We start from the raw sequence: 25,044 nt of genomic DNA, 5'->3' as shown, positions 1-25,044 counted from the left end.
CTGTGAATGGCTGAGAACAGATATTGCTATGGCTTTTCTTTTCTGCCTTCCAATTTGGTGTGCTAAAAGGTTCAAAACGTGGTAAAAATGGAATAAACAAAAGCTGCAATCAGCTTAGTTTGTGCAGATATATTCATGAGCATCTGGAGATTAAACAAATCCTATGTTAGTATATAATCTATTAGTTAAAATTTCAAAAGTGCATTGGTACGCCTCTGTTTATTTGATGTTTCCACACTTAAATGTTGTTAATCTATATATCATATTTCTGTCTAAACTGCATTTCTGAGACTTTTTGAATTGAAAATGATGTGTAGTAGATGTTGTTGAACACTGTTTTGCCTTTATATTTGTGTCAGGAGAGTAATTACTGACTATTATTTATTTGGCAAGGCTGACGCTCTCTATTATGATAGAACTCTTATGAAAACTGAAAAATATTTCTGCAAATGAAATGCTCCTTATCTTTAATAAATTAAATAAATAAAAAACCATTATAAATAAAGTTTCACCATTAATTCAACGACATTCACACCCAGCACTTACTGATGTACTACCATCAGTCGGTAAGATTTATTTTTTATTTTTGAAAAAGTCTCTTCTGCTCACCAAGCCTGTATTTATTTGATCAAAAATACAGTCAATTATTGAGAAAACCTATTAAAGTTTTCTGTTTAAATATATTTTAAAATGTAATTTATTCCTGTGATCAAAGCTGAATTTTCAGCATCATTACTCCAGTCTTCAGCGTCACATGATCCTTCAGAAATCATTCTAATATGATGCTTTGCTGCTCAAGAAACATTTCTGATTATTATCAATGTTGAAAACAGTCGTGTTGTTGATTTGTATTTTTCAGGATCTTTTGATGAATAGAAAGGTTAAAAAAAATGAACAACAAATTTTAAACAGTAGTGTATACTTCTTTTTTGTTAGTTAAATCAATCCTCAACTATGTGAAACTGTATTTGTTGGAGTATATCCTGTACTATTTTTATATGTCATGACAAGCGCCTGTTTTTCCCCATGGATTTGTGAACAATCCTCTTTCAGACGTTTCTGTCGTCTCAGTTTGATGGTTCAGTCGGGTTAAGGATCAGACATTGGCCTCCAGAAGTTCCAGAAAGAGTTTGTGCATGGGGACGCGCCCGTCCTGTTTGATGCTGAAGAAGCGGCGCACGGCTTTGGCAGAGGTTTGGCGGAGGAGCGGAAGGGTCATGATGAGTTTGCCCCCCCGTCGAGGGTCCTCCCTGTGATGGACACACTCGTAATCCAGAAGAGCCTCATGGAGAGAGTCCTGAATACCCTGAACGGCCTCCACGTCCTCTATATGCATCGAGTCTGAGAGAGGAAATCAAAACATCCGGTGTTGTCTGTCGTCTTCAATAAACGCTTTTTATGCATTTATTCAAAAATTGACTGTATATAATGTAGTGTGTTGCAATAATATGTTGATGAAAATGTGTTAAAGGTGAAGTATGTAAGATTTGTTTATGTTAAAATACATTCTCTTAACCCAGTTTATTGTTCATTGACTACTATTAGTACGCCATTGATGGGTTTATTTCCCCCAAAAGTTTAAACAACGAGTCTCTCAGGCACCATCTCTAAACATTAAGAGCGGTCCGCTCAGATCTGTCAATAAAGTCGCAGCTTAACTCTTTACCCACCAGCGTTTAAAAAAAAAAGTTGCTAGCCACCACCAGCATTTTTTATTATTTTTCAAAAGTTTCATGGCTCCCAGAATATTTAGTTGTATGAATATTTGAACATGCAGTTTATCAAAAGAAAGAACAGACCCTCCTATGTTTAAACTGTATTCTAGCTTCATGAATCCCTTTTTTTTCAACACTTGAATATTGGTAAATTTCATAAAAAAGCTACATTTTCAGCAAAAAGCTGAGAAAATCACGTTTTTGTCTTGATCGGATTCAGAACGATGATCAAAACACAGATGGAGTCGATCGAGTCCATCAACACTCCCAAAGCTTCACAGTCCTGTAGCTCATCCTGGCTCGACATTTCATTCAGTAACATTAGGCAGTTTTGATGTATACGCTGTTTAATGTTGATGATCGCGTTATTTTACATATGCATCTGCTTACATATGATATCGCTTGTTTTTGTTTCTTCTTCTCCTGTGTTTTGACCAGGAGATTCTGTACTCTTTCAGGAGATGCGTAATAGCGCCCCCTACCACATAACAGTGAAAACATGGAAAGCTGAAAATTTCCGTCAATGGCGGGGAAAGAGTTAACCTATAAGCGGTGTCCCAATTCAGAGGCTGCATCCTTCAAAGGCCAAGGCTTACGAAGGCAACGAAGGTCGGACCGAGAATTTATAAATGGGATGGTCTAACCTACGGAGGTTTGCTCTTGTCGCCTTACAACTGTGACAGCTGCCGTTGACTGCCCGAGAGGGATTCGACCCGGGGTCTCCGGTGTGGGAGGCGGGTGTGCTAATGAGTCTAAAGAATGCTAATTGCTAAGTCGCTAATGCGCCTCTTGAGGCCAGGGGAGTGAGGTCTACACGTACAGCTCTTACTAGCCTATGTATTGAAGGCGGGTACTCTGTTGAAGTCTAAAACTATTGGATCTGCCCAGATTCACTCTGGATCTGCCATAACCAATCGCTAACGTTTGGTCGTCACGTATGACGACTCAAACTAGCGCACGACATCATCGTCATCGTTGCCACTCCCTCAGTTCGCTGATTGGACCGGTAAAAAATTGACCGGAGAAAACCAAAGAATACACCACAAGCCCAGACGCAGTACTGAAGGAAAATGAAAATTGAGCGGAAGTACGTAGGAGGGCGGAGGGCACATCGCATGAAAGGGACGTAATAACATGAAAGGGACGTAAGATTGTTTAAAAATATGATTTATTTTTGTAATCCCGCTAGGTGCCACTAGTGTCGCAGAAACTACATACTTCACCTTTAAGTATGCTATTAGCCGCATTCATTTAAAGGTGCGATGTGTGATATTTCTGAGGATCTATTAACAGAAATGCTATATAAGATCCATAACTATGTGTTCAGTGGTGTATAAAGACCTTACTCAATGAACCGTTATGTTTTTATTACCTTAGAATGAGACATTTATATCTACATAACCGCGGGCAGACCCTTCTATGAAGGTCGACATATTGTGACGTCATGTTTCTACCGTAGCCGACAGCGAACAAACAGCGCTACAGACCGCGTTTCGGCACTACCTTGAAACAGAAGCCGCAGAAAGCTAAAAGCTAGCCATAGACACCGTGAGTAGTGACTTTTCCCTTGTCAGTGGTGTAAATATGTAGTTGGATTGTTTCATGTAACTTAGTTCTTCTCCCTCGCTGTGTTATGGCTTTGGCAATCAGCTGATTAGTACTATTGACCGTAAAACAGTAACGTTACAGGAGTCACGAACCTGTCGATCGCGGTCGACAAGTCGATCTTGGAAGAATTTTAAGTCGATCGCGAAGAGTTTTCAAAACCAGAGAAAAAAAACTATATTTTTATTCATAATTATTTATTAATTTGTGTAGTAAATGGTGTCTAGGGGATGCGAAGGCGCGTTTGCTGTTTCAATCACGTCATTTTTGCCGCGTCATGCGGACGCGGCGAGTATAAACAATTCTTTACACTTTAACCAGCTCAGCCACAGTAACAGCTCATATTAGCCAGCTAAACTTTTACTACCCTGTTAGAAAAAAATATATAGTTGCATAGTTTCATGTGGTTTTTCTCCCTCGCTGTATTATGGGTTTTCTATGTGGGGAGAAATGTCCTGGTTACGTTTGTGAGACAATCAGCTGATTACTATTATTATATTATATATTAAGACCCTTGATCCTCACCTGACTATGGCTTTGTAAACTTTATCCATGATGTAGTTTATAATGGACTGTGGTACAGAAACAGTGACAATGTTACACACTCTTGGCTTACTCTGGCTATTCTCTGCTGTCTCAGACGGCGATATTGTTTGTCCCGTTTAAGCAACCGTAGCTTCTTCGAAAGGGAGGGGTGAGCGGTGGGCTGAGCTATTAGTGCAACTCGCACCCGAACCGCTAGATGCCGCTAAAATCTACACACTGCACCTTTAAAGCATGTTTTTGTGTAAAAGGGTTGAAAGTTCCTTGCTCAAATGTTCTGTACAAGTACCCGTATCATTTACCTGAGTTGGCGAGAGCGATGGCTTTCAGAGTGACGAACTCTTCTCTCTCCAGCCTCATGGATCTGTACCTGCGCACCAGCTGTAATATGGCCATGTGGAGCTCCAGCAGACCTGCTGACTTCGCCTGTTCGGCATCCATGATGTAATCCTCCGCAAACACCAGCTTGTCATCGCAGGGCAGCGAGCTGAAAGCCACTCGCAGGATGAGGATCTCCATCCAAGCGCTCTGCAGGAGACTCATCTGATCGGACAGACAGAGGCTGGAGAAACCTGCAGGAGTCAACGAGTAACTGATCAGAGAAGCTCAGATAATAGATCAGATCATTGGTTTTTAAATTGTTTTAATTGTTCTTTAAAAAAAGAACGGTGACACTTTATAATAAGGTTTCGTTAGTTAACACTAGTTGACTAATTTAGTTATTATGAACTAAGAATGAACAAGACTTCTACAGCATTTATTAATCTTAGTTAATGTTAATTACAACATTTACTAATACATTATTCAAATCAAAAGTTGTATTTGTTAATGCACTGTGAACTAACATGAACAGCTGTTTTTTTATTAACGAACATAAACAAAGAGTAATAAATACTGTAACAAATGTTTTGGTTAGTACATTAACTAATGTTAAACTAATAAAAACTTATTGTAAAGTGCTACTGAAAGAACTAAATCAGATAACTAAACTTTTTATCTAAATAATCAGCTAAATAACAAAAGTACCAACAGAAAAATAACTAAATAAACAAATATTTAACTACATAAACTAGAGCAGCATGATTAATCGTTAAAAGATCGCAATCTCATTACTAAATGACGATTCTCCTATGTCTATTAAACCTTTAAAAAAAATGCTGAGTCATTGAATCATTGAAAAAAATGCTGAGTCATTGAATCATTCACTCAAACCGATTTAAAAAAATAATTCATTCAGATGAATTAAAGTCCCCCTGTGGTTTTTAATATGCTTTAAGACAAATCATGTGCAAATTCATAAGTCGACAGCATTGCTGAGTATTTTCTCCTTAAAACTGCAGTGAACCAAAGACAGTCTCAAAAACACGGTTTTAAATCACTGGCGTTTCTGACGTCACAAACTACCTTGTAACCAATCACGTCAACGAGCGGATCTCTGAGCTGAGTGAGTGAGTGGAGGTGGGGCTCATTTGCATATTAATAGAACTGGATATACTAAATGAGGAGTGCACTAAAGGGTGTAGAGTTATATTCAAACTATTTTAAAGCATGAAGAAAAAATATTTCGGGGATTTTTTGGGGATCAAAGATGAGTTTAAAGGGATACAATTATTAACTACAGGGGGACTTCAAACAAGACTGCGGCAATTAACATTTTGTAAGAAACTCTAGTAAATTACATGTTATTTCGTTTAGATTCTGTTCAGAATCGTGATCTCTATTTGAAACAAAAAAAATCGTGATTCTCAGTTTATCCAGAATCGTGCAGCTCTAACATATTTAAAACAACTAATCACCTAATTAAACTACTAATCAGCTAAATAAGTAATCCTAAACAACTATATTCAGCTAAATAACCAATCAATATCTATTATCTAGATAAACTTATTTTTAATCTCACCTTACTCAACTAATTTCCTAAGCAACTAATCTGATAAGCAAACTAAAACAATTAATCACCTAAATAAGTACATAATTAGCTATAGAACTAAATAACACCTGCTTCTGAGATGTTGAATCAGCTCATAAAATAAGATTGTAATATGACAGATAAAACCCTTCTTATTTTAGAGCTAATTTCTATTCAGTTTCAGACTGGACTGTGACCTCTGCTAGGAAAGACAGCTCTGTGTGTGTGTGTGTTGTGTGTTGTGTGTGTATGTGTGTGTGTGTGTGTGTGTGTGTGTGTGTGTGTGTGTGTGTGTGTGTGTGTGTGTGTGTGTGTGTGTGTGTGTGTGTGTGTGTGTGTGTGTGTGTGTGTGTGTGTGTGTGTGTGTGTGTGTGTGTGTGTGTGTGTGTGTGTGTGTGTGTGTGTGTGTGTGTGTGTGTGTGTGTGTGTGTGTGTGTGTGTGTGTGTGTGTGTGTGTGTGACAGAGGTTTGTCCCCTGAAGAACCGCGTCAATGACGGACAAATCTCTCTTATTCACGTTCTCTCACACTTAATTAAAAAGCCAGTGATTAGTTTGGTGTGGCGAGGGAGGAGAGGAGCTTTGATTTGATTTTTTCACCCATCACTGATGCTTATCAGAGGCCGTAATGACTCGTATCTCTCGCTCTCTCTCCTCCTGAGTGACGTTCATTAGCTGATTGCATCTCTGCGCTGATCGATCGTGGGCTGAATGAGGCAGCGCTGCCGTTCACGCTGTGCACTGGAGACGCGGCCGTATCGACGTCTGTGAAACGTGTTAACGGAATCAAAGGGCCCTCGTGACACTCAAACAACGCAAATAAACAACCCTGGGGCCATTTAAATCAGCAATGTCATCTTCTATTGTACATCCTGCTTCAGACGCCAGGGAAGAGAGAATGCTGCTGTCACACACACACACACACATTTAGTATTTCAATGTTGACATGAACACACACAACCGCTCATGTGTATGTAAAACACACAAACACACACACACAAACATGCTTGCGTTACACTTTGGGGACAAAGCTGTTCGCAGAAGTGAGCTAACCCTGACAATAGTAAGAATAAGGCGAAAAAACTAAATGTTTTTAAATCAGAAGGATTGTTTTGTTTTTTACTAAAAAAAAAAAAAACTAAACATCCTAAAGACAAGATTAATTCAATTGAGAAGCAAAATTGCACAAGACAAAAAATATAAAAATATCAATTCATATAAAACTATAACAATTATAATATTTATATATAATATTTTAATATATAATATGAAAACATATATATTAAAATATATTCTTACTCAGGAAGTTTAAAAAAAATTATGTAAAAGTGTTGAATGGTCCTTGCACAAATGTTATGATAAATATTATTATTTATTTTTTAGAAAATATATATTATATATTAAAGCTGATATATTAAAACCGATAAAGCTGAGACATTTCAGACGTGCAAAGAAAAATACAGTTAAGTGCAACATGTAGCGCAAGTCATATAGGCGACATAAAATTATGAGAATATCATTATAATAGTGTGCTTGGGACATGGTGTGATGGTGAGACATTTGTTTTTGTAATCAGTCTCTCAAAAATTATATAAAAACTTGGATTTATATTTATTGGCCAATATATCGGTTATCGGCTTTTAAATATAAAGAATTTTCGGTTATCGGTATCGGCCAAAATTTTATATCGGTGCATCCCTATCAAATATATAATATTTATAATAATAATATACTTCACAAAACTTTCTAAGATCCACCATTAAAACAACTAAAATTTTATAATAATAATATAAACACATACTGTACAGTATATATGAATTTATCAAGATATAAGTTTTAATATCTTACACAATTCTTTTCCCAAGTTAATTAATTTTGTTTTAAGGATATTTATATATTTTTACTAGAAAATACAGATTACAATATTTTTTGCTTTTCATTTATAATTTTTGTAGTCATTATAATTAACCTTATATAAAAACAACAGAAGTATATTGTGTGTCTTCATGTAGATGTGTGTAATAATCACTCACATTCTCTCTGTCCATATGTTTATTAATGGTGTTTATTTACCAAATACTCCAGTGCACAAAACTATGGCATATAATCAGTCACGTGTTATGGAGAATCACACACACTTACACACACTTACACACACACACACACACACACACCTGGTTTTGTGGTTTGTTTTGTAAGCATTACTATAGAGGTCAGTATCAACACAAAAACAGGTGCTGGCCAGTTCTCTGTGTGTGTGTGTGTGTGTCACAACTATCTTTGTGAGGACCTTTGTTTGAGTTTTAGACCATAGGAGTGAGGTCAAAGAGAGTAAAGTGAGGACATTTCACCCGGTCATCACTTCCTGAGACCTCTTTAAAGGCCTGGTTTTCAGGGATAAGGTTATAATTAGGTTGAGGGTAGGTTTAGGATAAGGGTTCGGGTTAGACAGGTGATGGGTAGGGTTAGGGTAAGGAGCTAGAGATTGCATTGTGTCGATGTCCTCACAAAGATAGATGTACAAGAGTGTGTGTGTGTGAATAGAGTGTTAGAGTTCGTCTGTAGTAAATACATTAGCTCTAATAACAACAAAAGTCTATGAAATGTCCTTATTAAGATACATAAATGTGTGTCTTTAGAGCAGCTAAAAGGGCAGACGTCTCGAATACAGGAAGACATTTTTATTCTCTGAAAACATCTAATGGATTTGACATTCCAGTTGTTTTACCAGACACACAGAAACACATCTGAACTAACAGCACTTTATCTCTTTGTATCCAAAACAGATAGTAGATAAAACACACGTGTGTGTGTGTGTGTGTGTGTGTGTGTGTGTGTGTGTGTGTGTGTGTGTAATTTAAGTCTCTTTGGCATGTCAGTTTCGAGTGTGTGTGTACCTGGTATGTGTTTGGCCCAGCTGATGTTCAACACGAGCTCTCTGTCGGCGAGGTCACACAGGGTCGTCAGAGCTTTGATGTCACTGTCGGGGAGCGCGGGGTCAGGCATGGCACACACTCGCTCGGGCTCTGCCCCCAACAGGAGGCTCACCACCGGGTTCTCCCCCTGAATGCTGCAGGACGCTGAAGAAAGAGCCAGGGGAGATTATTAACTCATATACTGAGACGCAGATGTGTCTGGCTGAGGTGAAACGTGCTTCTTACGGGGTTTTCTGTGAGGTGGAGGTACGCTGAGGTACACACTGGAATCAGAGTCAATTCTTCTCTTATATTTCTGCCGTCCTCCTCGCACCCGGTCCAAACGCACACCTGGATTCACACACACACACACACACACACACACACACAATGAAGAAAATAATGTAGATTCTCTAAATGTAAATTATATAATGTGTGGATTGTTTTCTTTATTACAAAATACACAGAAACTGGCTGATACTACTAGAATCTTCTTTATTAAAAATATAAGTATAGACCTAGTTAGAGAGGTTTGTAATTCATCATAACAATGTATGTGAATACATTAATGTTGTAATACCTGCATGCAAGACAAAAATATGAAATAAACTATATAAATATAAAATACAATTTGATTTAAAACTTAATTTATTCATAATTCATTATTAATAATATTAGTGTATTATTTATTATTAATTTATTATAATATGCCTCACAAACCTTTCTTAGATTTATCCTTAAAACAAAAAAATGAACAAAAACATAACAATTAATGTAAATACATTCATATTGTAATACAAGTATGCAAGACAAAATATTACATAAAAAATATGGAAAAATACAAATTGAAAAAGCATATAAAATGATTGAAAAGCATATTAATTAATATAAAATTTATATTTTTTTAATCTAAAACTTTTTATAATAATAATATACCATATATATATCTATATATATTGTTGAATCTGTCATGAAGAATTAAGGCAGTTCTGAAGGCAAAAGGGGTCCAAACCGGTCTAGCAAGGTGTACCTAATAAAGTGGTCAGTCAGCGAGTGTTTATACTCCCGTTTCAGTTCTTTGTCGGTACTCGTTTATGGTTTATTGTGGTTGGCAAGTTCTCCTACATTTGCCTTGAAATCTCATGAGTGTTAGGAATTGCATAAAGACTGTTTGTTTTGCTACTTCTACGTCTCATCGTCTGTGCTGCAGATCATAGCCATAACACAGCACTTATTGTTGGTTTGATTGCTTCTATTGTTCTCCTCATTTGTAAGTCGGTTGGGATAAAAGCGTCTGCTAAATGATTAAATGTAAAATGTAATACCCGTGACAGTGTCTTAAAAAGTAGATTATGGGATAAGAAAAAGAACTTGTAGAACAAGTATATGAGTTCGGCTGAAATAGATCTCCATCCGTTTGATTTTACAAATTATTTTGGCAGCGTTTTGAAAAAGCAGGTGCACTGAAACTAAACCAGGGCAGCAAAAATACGACTCCACACCTGCACTAATATAACACTTTTTGCTGACTGCTTCAGTCTTATCTGAATACTATTATTATATCTATGGTTGTGTATGTGAAAGCACTAAAGTAAATTCCAGAAGTCCGATATACGTATATGTGTTTGATCTCAGATGCTTTCATAGCCAAACATATCAAAAGAGCCTGCATGTAGTGTCATTCATATAGTATGTTGCACTACATGTAGTGTGCCATTTTCTCACAAAACCTGTCAAGAACGTGCCCATATCATCAAAACAAAGACATTTTGCTCAAAGCAGCAGTTGTCAAATAGTGGGTCATAACCCAAATATGCTCTGATGCAGAAAACAAAATGCTGAACGCAAATAATACAATCCAACAAAACATATAATTATGCGTAATTAGGATTTTTATGACAATCAATCTAAGCATATTATTTACCACCACCGTTCTTGTCCGTTCTCTTACTGTAATGTAAACCAATGACATGATCTGTTTATGCTAATCTTAATTTTGAAAATCATTGTATTGCAGCAATAGGAATTTATTGGGAATTATCATTTTGAATCATTTCAATAAAAACCCCTCAATAGTCGAAAATCCTGACGTATTTACAGTTGCTTAATTTTCATGAAAATAATGTCACTTAATTTTCCTTATTCAAATATTTTTGCCTTTAGATTTTGGGGTGAAATGTGCCGGTTTTTGTGAGAATCATCCACACACACTCTCACCTTCTCTCAGCATTCCCACAGACAGACACTTAGTGAAGCGGCAGGCCTGACAGGACTTCCTCCTCCTTTTAGTGATCTCACAATCTCTGCTGACCGAACAACTGTACTCTATATTACCTGAGAGAGACAAACAGACATCATCAGATTCAGGACCAAAACATGCATCTAGCTAAATCTGTGTGTATCATAAACACAAACACACCTTTTATCGATGTTGACAACAGTTTGCTATTATTAATATTAGAGAGATAGTTCACCCAAAAATGAAAATTAGCCCATGATTTACTCACCCTCAAGTCATCCTAGGTGTGTATGACTTTCTTCTTTCAGACGAATACAATCAGAGTTATATTAAAATAATTGCTGTTTCTGTTTTAAGTCCATAAAAGTGCATCTATCCATGATAAAAGTGCATCTATCCATGATAAAAGTGCATCTATCCATGATAAAAGTGCATCTATCTATGATTAAAGTGCATCTATCCATGATAAAAGTGCATCTATCCATGATAAAAGTGCATCTATCCATGATAAAAGTGCATCTATCCATGATAAAAGTGCATCTATCCATGATAAAGTGCATCTATCTATGATAAAAGTGCATCTATCCATGATAAAAGTGCATCTATCTATGATTAAAGTGCATCTATCCATGATAAAAGTGCATCTATCCATGATAAAAGTGCATCTATCTATGATTAAAGTGCATCTATCCATGATAAAAGTGCATCTATCCATGATAAAAGTGCATCTATCCATGATAAAAGTGCATCTATCCATGATAAAAGTGCATCTATCTATGATTAAAGTGCATCTATCCATGATAAAAGTGCATCTATCCATGATAAAAGTGCATCTATCCATGATAAAAGTGCATCTATCCATGATAAAAGTGCATCTATCCATCTATCCATGATAAAAGTGCATCTATCTATGATTAAAGTGCATCTATCCATGATAAAAGTGCATCTATCCATGATAAAAGTGCATCTATCCATCTATCAATGATAAAAGTGCATCTATCTATGATTAAAGTGCATCTATCCATGATAAAAGTGCATCTATCCATGATAAAAGTGCATCTATCCATGATAAAAGTGCATCTATCTATGATTAAAGTGCATCTATCCATGATAAAAGTGCATCTATCCATGATAAAAGTGCATCTATCCATGATAAAAGTGCATCTATCTATGATTAAAGTGCATCTATCCATGATAAAAGTGCATCTATCCATGATTAAAGTGCATCTATCCATGATAAAAGTGCATCTATCCATGATAAAAGTGCATCTATCCATGATAAAGTGCATCTATCCATGATAAAAGTGCATCTATCCATGATAAAAGTGCATCTACTCATGATAAAAGTGCATCTATCCATGATAAAAGTGCATCTATCCATGATAAAAGTGCATCTATCCATGATTAAAGTGCATCTATCCATGATAAAAGTGCATCTATCCATGATAAAAGTGCATCTACTCATGATAAAAGTGCATCTATCTATGATTAAAGTGCATCTATCCATGATAAAAGTGCATCTACTCATGATAAAAGTGCATCTATCCATGATAAAAGTGCATCTATCCATGATTAAAGTGCATCTATCCATGATAAAAGTGCATCTATCCATGATAAAAGTGCATCTACTCATGATAAAAGTGCATCTATCTATGATTAAAGTGCATCTATCCATGATAAAAGTGCATCTATCCATGATAAAAGTGCATCTATCTATGATTAAAGTGCATCTATCCATGATAAAAGTGCATCTATCCATGATAAAAGTGCATCTATCCATCTATCTATGATTAAAGTGCATCTATCCATGATAAAAGTGCATCTATCCATGATAAAAGTGCATCTATCCATGATAAAAGTGCATCTATCCATGATAAAAGTGCATCTATTATGAGTAAAGTGCATCTATCCATGATAAAAGTGCATCTATCCATGATAAAAGTGCTCCACACGGCTCCGGTGGGTTAATAAAGGCCTTCTGAAGCGAAGCCATGCGTTTGTGTAAGAAACATATCCATATTTAAAACTTTCTAAAGTAAAATAACTAGCTTCCGACCAAACGAACATACAGATTCCACTTAAGTCTAAGCGCAACTTATGCGAGTAATGCGACATACTGCTGATGTTTACCATACGCCATGATGACGCACTACGCTACTTCTGACGTCATAAGTTGTGCTTTAGGCGTAAGTAGACTGCGTTTGGCCGGAAGCTTGAATTTTACTTTGTAACGTGTTAAATATGGATTTTTTTTTCTTACACAAACTTATCGCTTCACTTCAGAAGGCCTTTATTAACCCCCGGAGCCGTGTGGAGCACTTTTATCATGGATGGACTTCAAAACATAAACTGCCATTCACTGCCATTATAAAGCTTGGAAGAGCCAGGACATTTTGTAATATAACTCCGATTGTATTCGTCTGAAAGAAGAATGTCATATACACTAGGGGTAGAACGGTACACAGAAGTCACGGTTCGGTTCATACCTCGGTTCAGACATCACGGTTCGGTACGATTTCGGTACAAGGGAGTGAAAAGCAAAGCAAAAATGCAGAAGGCATTTTTATAAATGTCTTAAGCCTTGTATTTTTTAAAATAAGTTTTATTAATAAAGGCATAGAACCAGTTTATTTGTAGTGCACTGACAGTAGTTTTATATAATTAGTTTATTAATTAAATTATTAAAAAGACGAAAAGACCTTGAGATATGTTTGGTAATTGTACCTGAATGAATTTAAAATTAATTTGCTATTTCAGATCAAGATATTTGTTTTCCTTCATTTTAATTAACTAACTTTATTCTCATTTGAATTATAAATAATTGATTTCCGTATAAAATAATACTACCATAAAAACTTTTGTTAACAGGTGTAGGTTACAGTTTGACAAGAGTTTAGAGTGTGACAAAAGCACAATGTTGTGTTTTATTGCGAGTGTACACAAATATAAGTAAACAATTTGCAGTTTTAATGATGTCCTGTATGAAAAAAATGACGGAGTATGTTTTTACGTTTCCACTGTTCGATCGCCCGTGCCTCTCTCACACACACTCACACACACTCACACACACACACACACACACACACTGTTCATCGCGCGATTCGCGCCCGCGCCTCTCTCTCTCTCTCGCACGCGCGCACACACACACACACACACACACTGTTCATCGCGCGATTCGCGCCCGCGCCTCTCTCTCTCGCGCGCGCGAACACACACACCGCGCCTCTCTCTCTCGCACGCGCGCGCACACACACACACACACACACACACACACTGTTCGATCGCGCCTCTCTCCTTCTCGCACACACACACACTGTTCATCGCGCCTCTCTCTCTCTCTCTCTCTCTCTCGCGCACACAGACACACACACACACACACACTCCTGCATTGCAATCTTGATCGCAGCCTGTTCATTGCTGCGTTCACAGTCACACCAAAAGCGAATAGAGCGAAATTCATCGCTATTTAAGAGGTTTTTTTTATTTGTACCGTGTATTCTGCGTGCAAATTCGTGCACCGAACCGTGACGCCCGTACCGTTTCGGTTCAATACGAATACATGTACCGTTCCACCCCTAATATACACCTAGGATGGCTTCAGGGTGAGTAAATCATGGGGTAATTTTCCTTTTTGGGTGAACTATCTCTTTAAGTAGTGCTTAAAATCTTTGTGGAAACTGTGATCGTGACCTTGAATGGTGCGTTTGAAGAAGGCTTTGCAGGCCTCGCAGGACGCCACTCCATAGTGGAACCCAGATCCAACGTCTCCACACACGAGACACAGGCGTTTGGGGCTTGAGCTGAGCCCGTGTGCGCTCTTCACCTGCGCTTCCTCCAGGAGCCTGCAGGGGGCGCCGGGGGGCCTGAGCACGGCCTTGACCCCAGAGTATGACCCAGGCGAGTCCAGACCTGTCGGGTTCCCTTTAGTTACTGAACTGAAGCTGCTCCCTGCGTCCGACGACGCCCCGGGACTGTGCTGGGTCAGACTGTCCGACAGGGACGAAGGGCTTGAGGGTTCGGTCTTGATGTAGTGGCTGCTGATTGACATCAGGTCCGGGAAGCTTTGGAAATGAAAAGAATAATGAGAATTAAGAAACAGGGATGAATACATGTGAGCATTTCCTTTATTAAATTAAATTTTATTACTATTACACAGTTAAATGTTAGGTTACGTATAAATGCATATAAATTATATTTAAAAACAGATTTAACCAGACAATACATGTAATTCTAGAGCATAACAATGCATAAATGTTGTTGTTTTATCAATTATATTATAATTTATAATGAAACTCTAACAATATATCATTTTGTAGAAACATTTTATTTTTGATTTCAAACACAAAATACTGTGACATTGGTTTTGTAAGTAAAAAATATGAGTCACCTTAAAATTTACAGTGAAAAACAGTACATTTCATTTCAATTATAAAGATTGTTTTGCAATAAATTATTCATCAATAATGCCTTAAATTGATCAGAATATACATATATTTAAAATGTAACAAAATTCGAATAAATTCTGTTCCTTTTTTACTTTCTATTTATCAAAAAATCACAAAAAATATGAAGCAGCACAACTCAAGATTGATAATAATCAGAAATGTGTCTTGAGCAATAAATCATCATATTAGAAAGATTTGTGAAGGATCATGTGACACTGAAGACTGGAGTAATGATGCTGAAAATTCAGCTTTGATCACAGGAATAAATTACATTTTAAAAGATATTCAAAAAGAAAAAAGTTATTTTAAATTGCAATACTTTTTCAGAATATTATTGTTTTACTGTATTTGATTAAAAAAAATGCAGTCTTGTTGAGCAGAAGATACATATTTAAAAAACAATCAATAAATCTAACCAACCCCAAACTTTTGAACGGAAGTGTTAGTTTTGTTTATTGTTTAAATATAGCCTAGCTTTAAAACTAACAGCATTGTTTTAACGTCGCGTGCGTGTTACCCTGATGGTGTTTTGTCCTTGTGTAGGTCACACACTGACTGTGCACGTTCTACAAACTGTTTATGTTCATTATGTTTGTATTTTTATTAGCCATGGTTCACAGAAATACAATTTTGATGTACTTTAAACCATTTACAGTAAATTTACCAGGATGTTTTGTTTTACAGTACATGAAACCTGAAAAGAGATGCAATCTGACGGAACAGCAATTTAGTGGTTTTTCTTTTAATCAGCACAATGAAATATTTCCCACTATGTCAGACGTAGTGTTTACAGGCCACACAGCACCTGAACACACCTGTTCTAACACACACACACACACACACACACACACACACACACACACACACACACACACACACACACACACACACACACACACACACACACACACACACAGTGTGCAGAGGCCAGTAACGTGATCCCAAAGCCCATCAGGGTTTTTGTCTGGGATCCAGAGGAATTACCTGTGACTCCATCACACATCTCAAATCCTATTGCAGTAAGATGGTCAGTGAACGCTGCCAGAACGTGTTCTTATTACGTAAATACGGTATACAGCAGGATTATATTTGTGATTTTTCCAACTCTTTCAAAGTGGGGTTTAGAGCACTGCAACTAATATCATGCCTTTCAGTACACAGTCATAACTCTAGGTTGATAAAAATTAAGGTTGATAAATTGTTGATGGTACATTACCGGTACATGTTCTTCTGGTCAACGTATTGGTTTCTGGGTCCTTTAAAGCATGCTTTTCAAAAAAAAAAATTCTAATCTAATAAAATATCATGTAGAAAATGAAAGTGCGGAACTTAAACAGGTTCTCTTAATGAATTATTTTAGTTCTTATCGGAACCTTTGATCTTAAATAATCTTGGTCTGATGATTGACAGTTATTAACAGTTTTTACAGATATTAAAGTTGCTGATTTATGGAAAAACACTTTTATTCCATTTACTATTTTATCTGATCTTTTGAGAGTTCAATTATATAAAACTGAACAGTCTTGAATGTACGAATATCTATTTACCATGCGATCAAATCTTCTTAAATATTCTTTCATGAGCACGTTTTATTCTCTAACACATTTCAACATACACCTCTTAATGATACTTTCTCTTCTGAATAAATCAATGGAATGAATCATTCATATATAATATTACAATACCAAGTATTTTGGTGGAAACTTACATCTTTGCAAGTGCACACGTGACTTACAGTTACAGATGAGCAACACACACACACATATTTATATATGTGTGTGTGTGTGTGTGTTACTCATCTATAAGTATTGTAATTACTACATAATATAAATTAATATAGGATCACCTTCAATCAGTACAAGAATATTGTATCCATTTTATAGTAAATAATCAGCCTAGTATCAATTTTATACAGTTATACTTTTCTATTACAAAGTTACACCTAATGAAGTTCAATTATACAACGTTACATTTATGTACAAGCCTGATTATGTCCGTATAAAGTTGTAAATTAATAAAGTTACTTACTTGTTCTGTTCAGAAGGGAAGGAAAACGATTCCGGGTGATAAAACTGCACTAGATCCATGATGAGACAGCTGAGAATGAAACCATAACCTGAGGAAACGCTTGTGAAATCAAACCTATCTCTTGTTTTCTTCTGTAATGAGGTTTTATTGTAAACAGACGCTGGTCTGTTAATGTTTCTCTTCGCTGCGTTTCTCTTCACTGCAGCGCAGGACTGCTTACGACTGTTGAAGAAACGTTTCGGGTTATTCCCGCCTTAATGCCAACGTCACCAGATAATCGACCAATGTGAGCGGGCTCTGATGAATATTCATGAACATTTCAGGTGAGCGTGAAAAGACGCTTCAGTTTGAGACTCAGTAAAGAGAGGAAGACACAACGTTGTCGTTAATTCAACTGTCTATAGCGCGATATTTTAAGTAGAGTATTATAAATTAATGCGTCAACGTAGACAAAGTATTTTATTCTCTAACCAACCTCCAGAACTAATTATATAGCCTACGCTTAGCCTATAAGCATTAGGCCACCATAGTAGCCTACATGGTATCATCAGATGGTAATACCATGGCACTATAAACTGTATAGGCTACTCATGGTAAGTGATACCTATCACACTTACAAAGAAGTGTTGCCTGAAGGCAATACAGTGAAAACAGATTTCCACTATATGAACATTATTCATTCCAATGGACGCTTTTCAGACTAATCCACACAAATCCTGCAAAGTTTTAGCTATATATTATTTTATTTTTTTATGTATGTACATTTATAACACTATCATTTGTATTATATTACCATTGCATCAAATTACAAAAATCTATAGGTAACGGTGTGAGGGTGTTTTTAATACAGAGGCTGTGGGAGTGATGGTCAAATTGACCGATATCAATCTCTCTCTATTTTTTCCTCTTTTGAAAGTTGTGAAACCACTATTGTGGAGTTTTTTTTTAGTTTTTTGCTATTTGAGCAAATGAGAACACAAAAAATATAATGAAGTCTCTCATTCACCACTATAGAAGTTTACCCAACTATGACGACTTCTGCTTCAGAGAAACCCGGAAATGTGAATAAATAAATAAATAAATAAAGAAGACACTTTCGTTCTTCACCTGCACAGGTGGGCTAATTAGTTTAGTTTAGAGCTTTATTAATCCCCTTGGGGCAATTAATTCAGACTATGTGCTCCAAGATTGTAGACGATTTTTGTTCTTCATAGACAGTGAAGAAAAACAGCATATAAAAGAAAAATACAAAACAGAACACTTTCAACAATTGAATTGTAAATACACAATTTCCTCAACACAAATAATCTTTGATGTGATTTTTTAATCGGTATTCGGTTCAAGCTTCAACATGTTATCAAAAATCTTCCCTAAATCCTTATATTCCCTATACTTTCACCTGTGTCCCTACTAATCACAGATTGAAGTGCAAGTGCTTTTACTAAAATTAATGAGCATCTCTTTAGTCTTTGAGACATTCTAATCCAGTTTCATAGTGTTCCACCCAGAAACACACCTAACCATCACATAACCATCATTATGCTTTTTGATATCTTTTTCAAATTCTTTTTGCAGTTATTGAGATTTTCTCAATAATGGAGAACCTCCACTAAGCTTACTTTACTTTACTTTATACTTTATTTCGAATTTATGCAAAAGAACATCTGACAAGAAAATAAAATCAAGCAAACAAATCAAAATAATTCCAATGCACAATAAAACAAATTAATTAACAATAGTTACAGTCAAAGACTTTTTTTTTTTCTTACTCTTGTCAATGTCAATTACATATTCGAAAAGGAGTGGGAAGAAAAAAAAATTTTATTTAATCCCACCCCCTATCCACAATTCAAAAGCTTACAATAAGTCGACCCACGTTCCATGTATTCATAAATCTACTTTGTTATCCCAAAGCAAAAAAAAAAAAAAAAAATTATCAATTATTTAAACAAGGAAAATAATAATTAAATAAATAAAATGGAAGAATAACTTAGAAATATCTAAGTTAGATATTAGATATTAGATTAGATATTAGAAATATCTAAGCTGCGCAGTGATTCAGAGCTCCCTTAAAAATATAGGTTCTTGCATCGATGGTTCCATGAAGAACCTTCAACATTCATGGATTCTTTACATTCCACAAAAGGTTCTTTATAGTGGAAAAGGGTTCCACACTGTTGCCTGAAAGATTCTTTGGGGAACTGAAACCGGTTTTGTGCAAATGCATTGATGCTAAAACATCCATTTTGGAACCTTTATTTTTAAGAGTGTGCCTCAAACTCTCTCAGTATATTAAAAGGATTCAATAAAAATATATATTTTTTTAATTAATCCTCAGCAAACATTTAAGAAACAATAAAGTGTTTATGTGAGATCATGGCGTTTGAAAGGAGAAAGCCTTCATTATGCAGGAGGTAAACAGACAGTGTTTTCAGTGGTATTACTGGAGAAAGCCTCTGTCCACCCGTGTGCCGAGGGCAAACACACACTGAGCTGAAACACAAAGGCAGATCTCAACGCTCTCTGTGTCCAAGTCCGACGTTTACTTGATTCTGCAACTCTCTCACCATCATCATTGTCACTGCAGACTAAACAGCAGGAAACGCTCCTCATTAAACATCCTCCTCATCCCTCCTGATCACAACACACCCCGATCAGACAGAGATCTCAGATCATGATAAAACATTGCACACAGAGCAAATATCACTGCTGGTGGGTTGAAGAGGGGGGAAGAAGAGCAACATGGGTTTTGGATGCTCACGTGATTATATCCGCACCTTAACTAGTTTAACCAGCAAGACTCTTGGTCAACAAGCATCATTAAAGATTCTAGCATGATATTTCAGTTTAGGTCCCATATATTTACAATAAGGTCCCATTAAATGTAAGTAAATCCTTTAACTATAATTGTGAGTAATATTATTTACAGTGTTTGTTAATCTATTTTCATTGTTAGTTCATGTTGTTAACTGATGTAACAAATGGAATCATATTGTAAAAGTGTTACCAATATTTCTAATGCTATTGAATTTCTAAAATGGCTATGCTGGTCCACTGTTTTATTTTATTTATGTGTTTTATTGTCCTTTTTAGTTCTGTTTCATTCTCTTATTTTTGTTCTTACAAAAATAATGCCAATATGGCATTGTATGATTATATGTTTTCTATAAAGACCTTTATAAAAACACGCTATATACACTATACTGTTCAAAAGTTTGGGGTCTTTTTTCACGTTTTTGAATTAAGTCTCTTCTGCTCACCAAGGCTGCATTTATTTGATCAGAAATAAAACAGGTAGCCTGGTTAAAACCAGACCATTCTCAGTTGTAACTGAGTTATGGTCTGGCAAAGCGTCATAGACAAATCATTTCCAGAGGGGCGTCACCAACGGACGTCACGGATAGACCTAAACCCAATCAGAGCGATGAAGGAGATGACGTATGCAGAGCGGCGGAGAAACATCTCTGAGTGTTGTTCTTTGCTCGGTTTTTAACTAAAAGTAAACGTTCAAATCGCTTAAAACAGACGCGATAGCTGATTCGAACGAGTGATGTTCGACGGCGGCATCCATCTTTGTAATGTAGGCTACAAAATCTGCTTCAAAATCCCAGCGCTGTCGTCATCGTGTAAAGCCCGCCCCAACGTTTCTGATTGGTGCCGTGATTTCGACGTATTGGAAATGGGCTTGAATGAGCTCTTTGCCAGACTAACTTTCAGAGCAAATCTAAATTTGCCGGAAGTTGTCTGGGTTTTCCCAGGCAAGTAAAACAGTGATGTTGTGAAATATTATTACAATTTAAAAGAATTGTTTTCTGTTTTAATATATATTAAAATGTAATTATTATTCCTGTTATGCAAAGCTGAATTTTCTGCATCATTACTCCAGTCTTCAGTGTCACACATGAGCAGACAATAAGCACAGACTATTTCACACAGCAGAAAACACAGTTCATACAACATTCAAAACTGTGAAAGCCCTAACCTGGCCAAACCTGTGATTAGTTATCCTCTAACGCACTCAATACATCAATCCGGTATCTTGTTACCAGAACACTTAATAGATCAAGGAAGTGCTGTCCAGTTTTGTGCAGTATGCATCAGGTGTGAATGTACTTTACGGTCACATTTCAAATCTCACTTCTTACTTAAATGTGTTTCCACAACTCGCGGTATTATGAATTAGTCTGGATGTGTGTGTACCTGGCAGTTGTTACCTGTGTGCTGAGTGTTACGTAACTCAGGTCTCAAAGTGATGAGCTGAGCAGGATTACATGCTGGATTTCCTCTGACCGAGACAATTCACATCTCGCTTGTCTCACGCTCGTCTGTGTGAGAGAGAGACACACACACAGAGAGAGAGAGAGAGAGAAATGATGACAGCATTTTAAGAGCATATCTTAGATTGACTATTAGGCCTTAAATATAACATTGGATAAAATGCAATACTTTTTAAACACATCATTGGTCTTGACCTCGTCTCTATTAAACAAAATCAAACAAGTCAATTTTGACACAATCGGATCAATTGAATTAAGTCTATAAAACAAATATACATCTTATGTATCTGAAATACATTCTAAATACATTTAAGTTCCTTATTTTGAACATAGACTTGAAAATGCATAACCAAACCTAAAGGGTTGTAATTCATGAAAGGTTTGAAATCTCTTTTTAAACAAGACAATCAGCAGATTATTGCACTTAAAAAAGAAAGTATTAAAAAGTTATAGGTTAAAGTTTACTGTAAAGCAAAAACATTATTTTATACAAAACACATATTTTTCGAAATAATTTGGACTTCCAAATTTGACGTTGATATCACAAAAATGTTAGGCGCTATACAAAATTTTTTTTTTTTTTTTTTAGCTGGTTCTGTTAATATTATCAATATGGTCTCAGACCTTTCTAATGATGCGTGTTTTGTCAAGATTAGATTCTAAAACAGTGCAGTAAATTTTGTAATATGAAACATGACACCGCCCACTACTAGGGGGAGGAGCCCGCTTAAAGGATTTAAATCTAATTATACCTAATTCATGATGATGACTAAAATCTGATAGGGAAAAAGGCAATAAAAAAGTGCACCAAGTTAACAGTAGGTTAAAAAAATTTAAACATTCCTTAAATTTGAGACGCCCAAATACATCACACTTTCTATAGTAAATGATGTCATTCTATTTATTTATTATTTGTAGCATTGACTGTATTCTACTTCAGAGCTAATCAGGATTCTCTCGTGTTCACACCGACTCACTCGACGCTTTGAATAAATCTTCAACATATCAGTTGCTGAGCAGGAAAGAGACATCGAGTCCATTGGTATAATTTTCTGCTAGATTGCAGTTATAATTACTCTAGAGATCAGCTGTACTGATGAGAGTATATTAGTATTGATCTGCCCACTGACAGTCTTCACAATAAACACACAGAATATGAAAATAACTACCGTTAAATAACCCCTGAAGACAATCAACATGATAATTGAGTTATTCATTTACTCACCCTCATGTTCTTCTAAATACGAAGGACTTTCTTTCTTCCATTGGAACAACAAAGGAGACGTTTAACAGAAGGTCCGGGCTGCACTTTCTATTAAAACCATGACCACTTTTTTGGAGGAAACCAACAATTTAATGTTGCAAATAATCTAAAAATAATTAAATAATAAATAAAATTAAGTAAAAAGTAGGTGTAACAATATCGTGTCTCAATATATTGCAATACAAAAAAAATGCATCAATTATGTATCGTGGGTAGTGACAATATATATTCTGTTTAATTCACTCAAAATGAAAATTTCTGTGAGAAAAAATGTAAGTTTACAGAGTTTTAGTGTCAGTACTACATTAAACCACTAGGGATGTAACAACATATCATGTCACAATATATCGCAATACAAAAATGCAACGATATGTATCGTGGATAGTGAACCAAAAATGCACAGTAAAAACGTTGGGTTATTTTTTTTACCCAACCGTTGGGTTACACATATTGGGTCACTATGTTGGGTAATTTTCCAAAAAATGTTGGGTCATTTTTAAAAATCATTGGGTAATTCCTAGTAATGACCCGGCTGTTGGGTTAAATACGTATGTTGTATTTTCACTTGTGTGTTTTGAATTCATGTATACAATTATGTATATTTACATTGAATTCTACAATATAAAAATATATTTGTTGAGATATGTTTATTGTTTTATACAACTAAACAATCTGTATTTGAAAACAAAGTGTATTTTATTTATCAAAATAATGTTATATATAAAAATAAAGAGTTAACTCAACTATTGGGTTAAAATAAACCACAGTTGGGAAGGTGCTATAACACCCCATTGGTGGTTTACTCATTGGGTTATTTTTAACCCAACATTATTAAGAGAGTAAGTTTTAGTGTCAGTACTACATTAAACTATAATGTAAATAATAATGGAATGGGGGAATATTTGTGGGTCCTGATAATATCGTGAGTTCAGTATCGTGATATGTATCGAATCGTGACATGAGGGTATCGTTACACCCCTAGTAAAAAGTAAACTTTACAAATTTAAAATAATTTAATGAGTTAAAACTATAGAATCCTGAGATGAATTGAAATGAGTTGAAAATATTAAGCATGACTGTGAAAATTAATCTGATGGAGGATCATGGGAAAGATTCAAAGATTCAACCTTGAGCAGAGAGCGCTTTAATACTGATCTACAGTATATGAACATACATCACTTTGACTTCAGAACACACACAGAGACCATATCACCCCTGTTCCCAAAATGGAAATTGGCAAAAACGAGAAAAAGACCAAAGTAAACAAATGAAGCATGATTGGTAGTTTGGCATGTATACAGATCACAGGAAGAGACACACCTGACATGTTCCTCATTCACATCAACAACGACTTGATAACTGTTCATTCTGAGCGCAAACATGGTTAAAAATACAACATGTTTCCAAAACCATACAAAAAACAAACAAAAAACAAACACTTATTCAGGGCGGTACAAACACCAGAAAGGAAGTGATGTCACATTCAGCCCAAAGACTCTTCCTGTCTCAGCGACCGTTCTGGCGAGATAATAGCATCTCCAATAATCTGGGATTGTTCCTAAGAGGCATTGAAGTGTTTACCCAACAATGACTTAATCTTCACCTCGTGACAATCAGAAATGACAGTCGTCAGTAGTAAGTGTGTCACATCCTTGAATAGTTCATTCCATCTGAACTAAGCCAATTCAGTCAATTAATCTAATTCATTACTCAAACTCTGCTGAGAAATACGTGCATTTCACAGAATTCAAATGATACACAATGGAAATAAACAGAATGGACCCCAAACCCTCATATAATACCACCATTAAAACACACACGTGTTCAGTCGTGTAAAAGAGCAGCAGTCGCTTGCTTCAGTCGGCATCTTTTCAGCATTTCATACATGCAGAACTGCTTACACGAGTGTGATTGGCTGAGGTATTGACATTCATTATTAGTGCATCATATTTGCACAAACGTCAAAAAACAGGATGCAAAAACTAAAAAAAAAAAAAAAAAATTTATTATAAATTAATGTAAGAAACAAATGTCAACCCAAAAAAATGACTAAAAACCTAATTATATCATGAGTGATACAAATATCAAATGAATATAGGGGACAGA

General features: G+C 35.9%; 1 protein-coding gene across 1 annotated transcript; it reads right to left on the bottom strand.

Moving 5' to 3' along the window:
- Nucleotides 1-702: 702 nt before the first annotated feature.
- esrrgb (estrogen-related receptor gamma b) lies at nt 703-17,606 on the bottom strand. Its single transcript, XM_056269463.1, has 7 exons — nt 17,398-17,606; nt 14,615-14,985; nt 10,903-11,019; nt 8,932-9,036; nt 8,668-8,850; nt 4,166-4,435; nt 703-1,341 (listed from the first exon to the last, which is right to left on the bottom strand). The coding sequence occupies exons 1-7, from the start codon at nt 17,454-17,456 to the stop codon at nt 1,097-1,099; spliced, it is 1,350 nt and encodes a 449-aa protein (XP_056125438.1). The 5' UTR covers nt 17,457-17,606; the 3' UTR covers nt 703-1,096.
- Between the last annotated feature and the right edge of the window lie 7,438 nt (nt 17,607-25,044).

This window comes from Rhinichthys klamathensis, unplaced genomic scaffold (genome assembly GCF_029890125.1).
Source record: "Rhinichthys klamathensis goyatoka isolate OS25496 unplaced genomic scaffold, OSU_Roscu_1.1 h1tg000281l_1, whole genome shotgun sequence".
In the NCBI taxonomy this organism is placed as follows: Eukaryota; Metazoa; Chordata; class Actinopteri; order Cypriniformes; family Leuciscidae; genus Rhinichthys; species Rhinichthys klamathensis.
This window is presented reverse-complemented; position numbering and strand designations above follow the sequence as displayed.

Excerpts from the sequence above, each read along its gene's own strand:
- esrrgb (XM_056269463.1), bottom strand. The coding sequence starts at position 17,456 with ATGGATCTAGTGCAGTTTTATCACCCGGAATCGTTTTCCTTCCCTTCT. Across the intron at positions 14,986-17,397 it reads TTCCCTTCTGAACAGAACAA|CTTCCCGGACCTGATGTCAA; the intron begins GTAAGTAACTTT and ends TCATTTCCAAAG. Across the intron at positions 4,436-8,667 it reads CTGGGCCAAACACATACCAG|GTTTCTCCAGCCTCTGTCTG; the intron begins GTACACACACAC and ends TGACTCCTGCAG.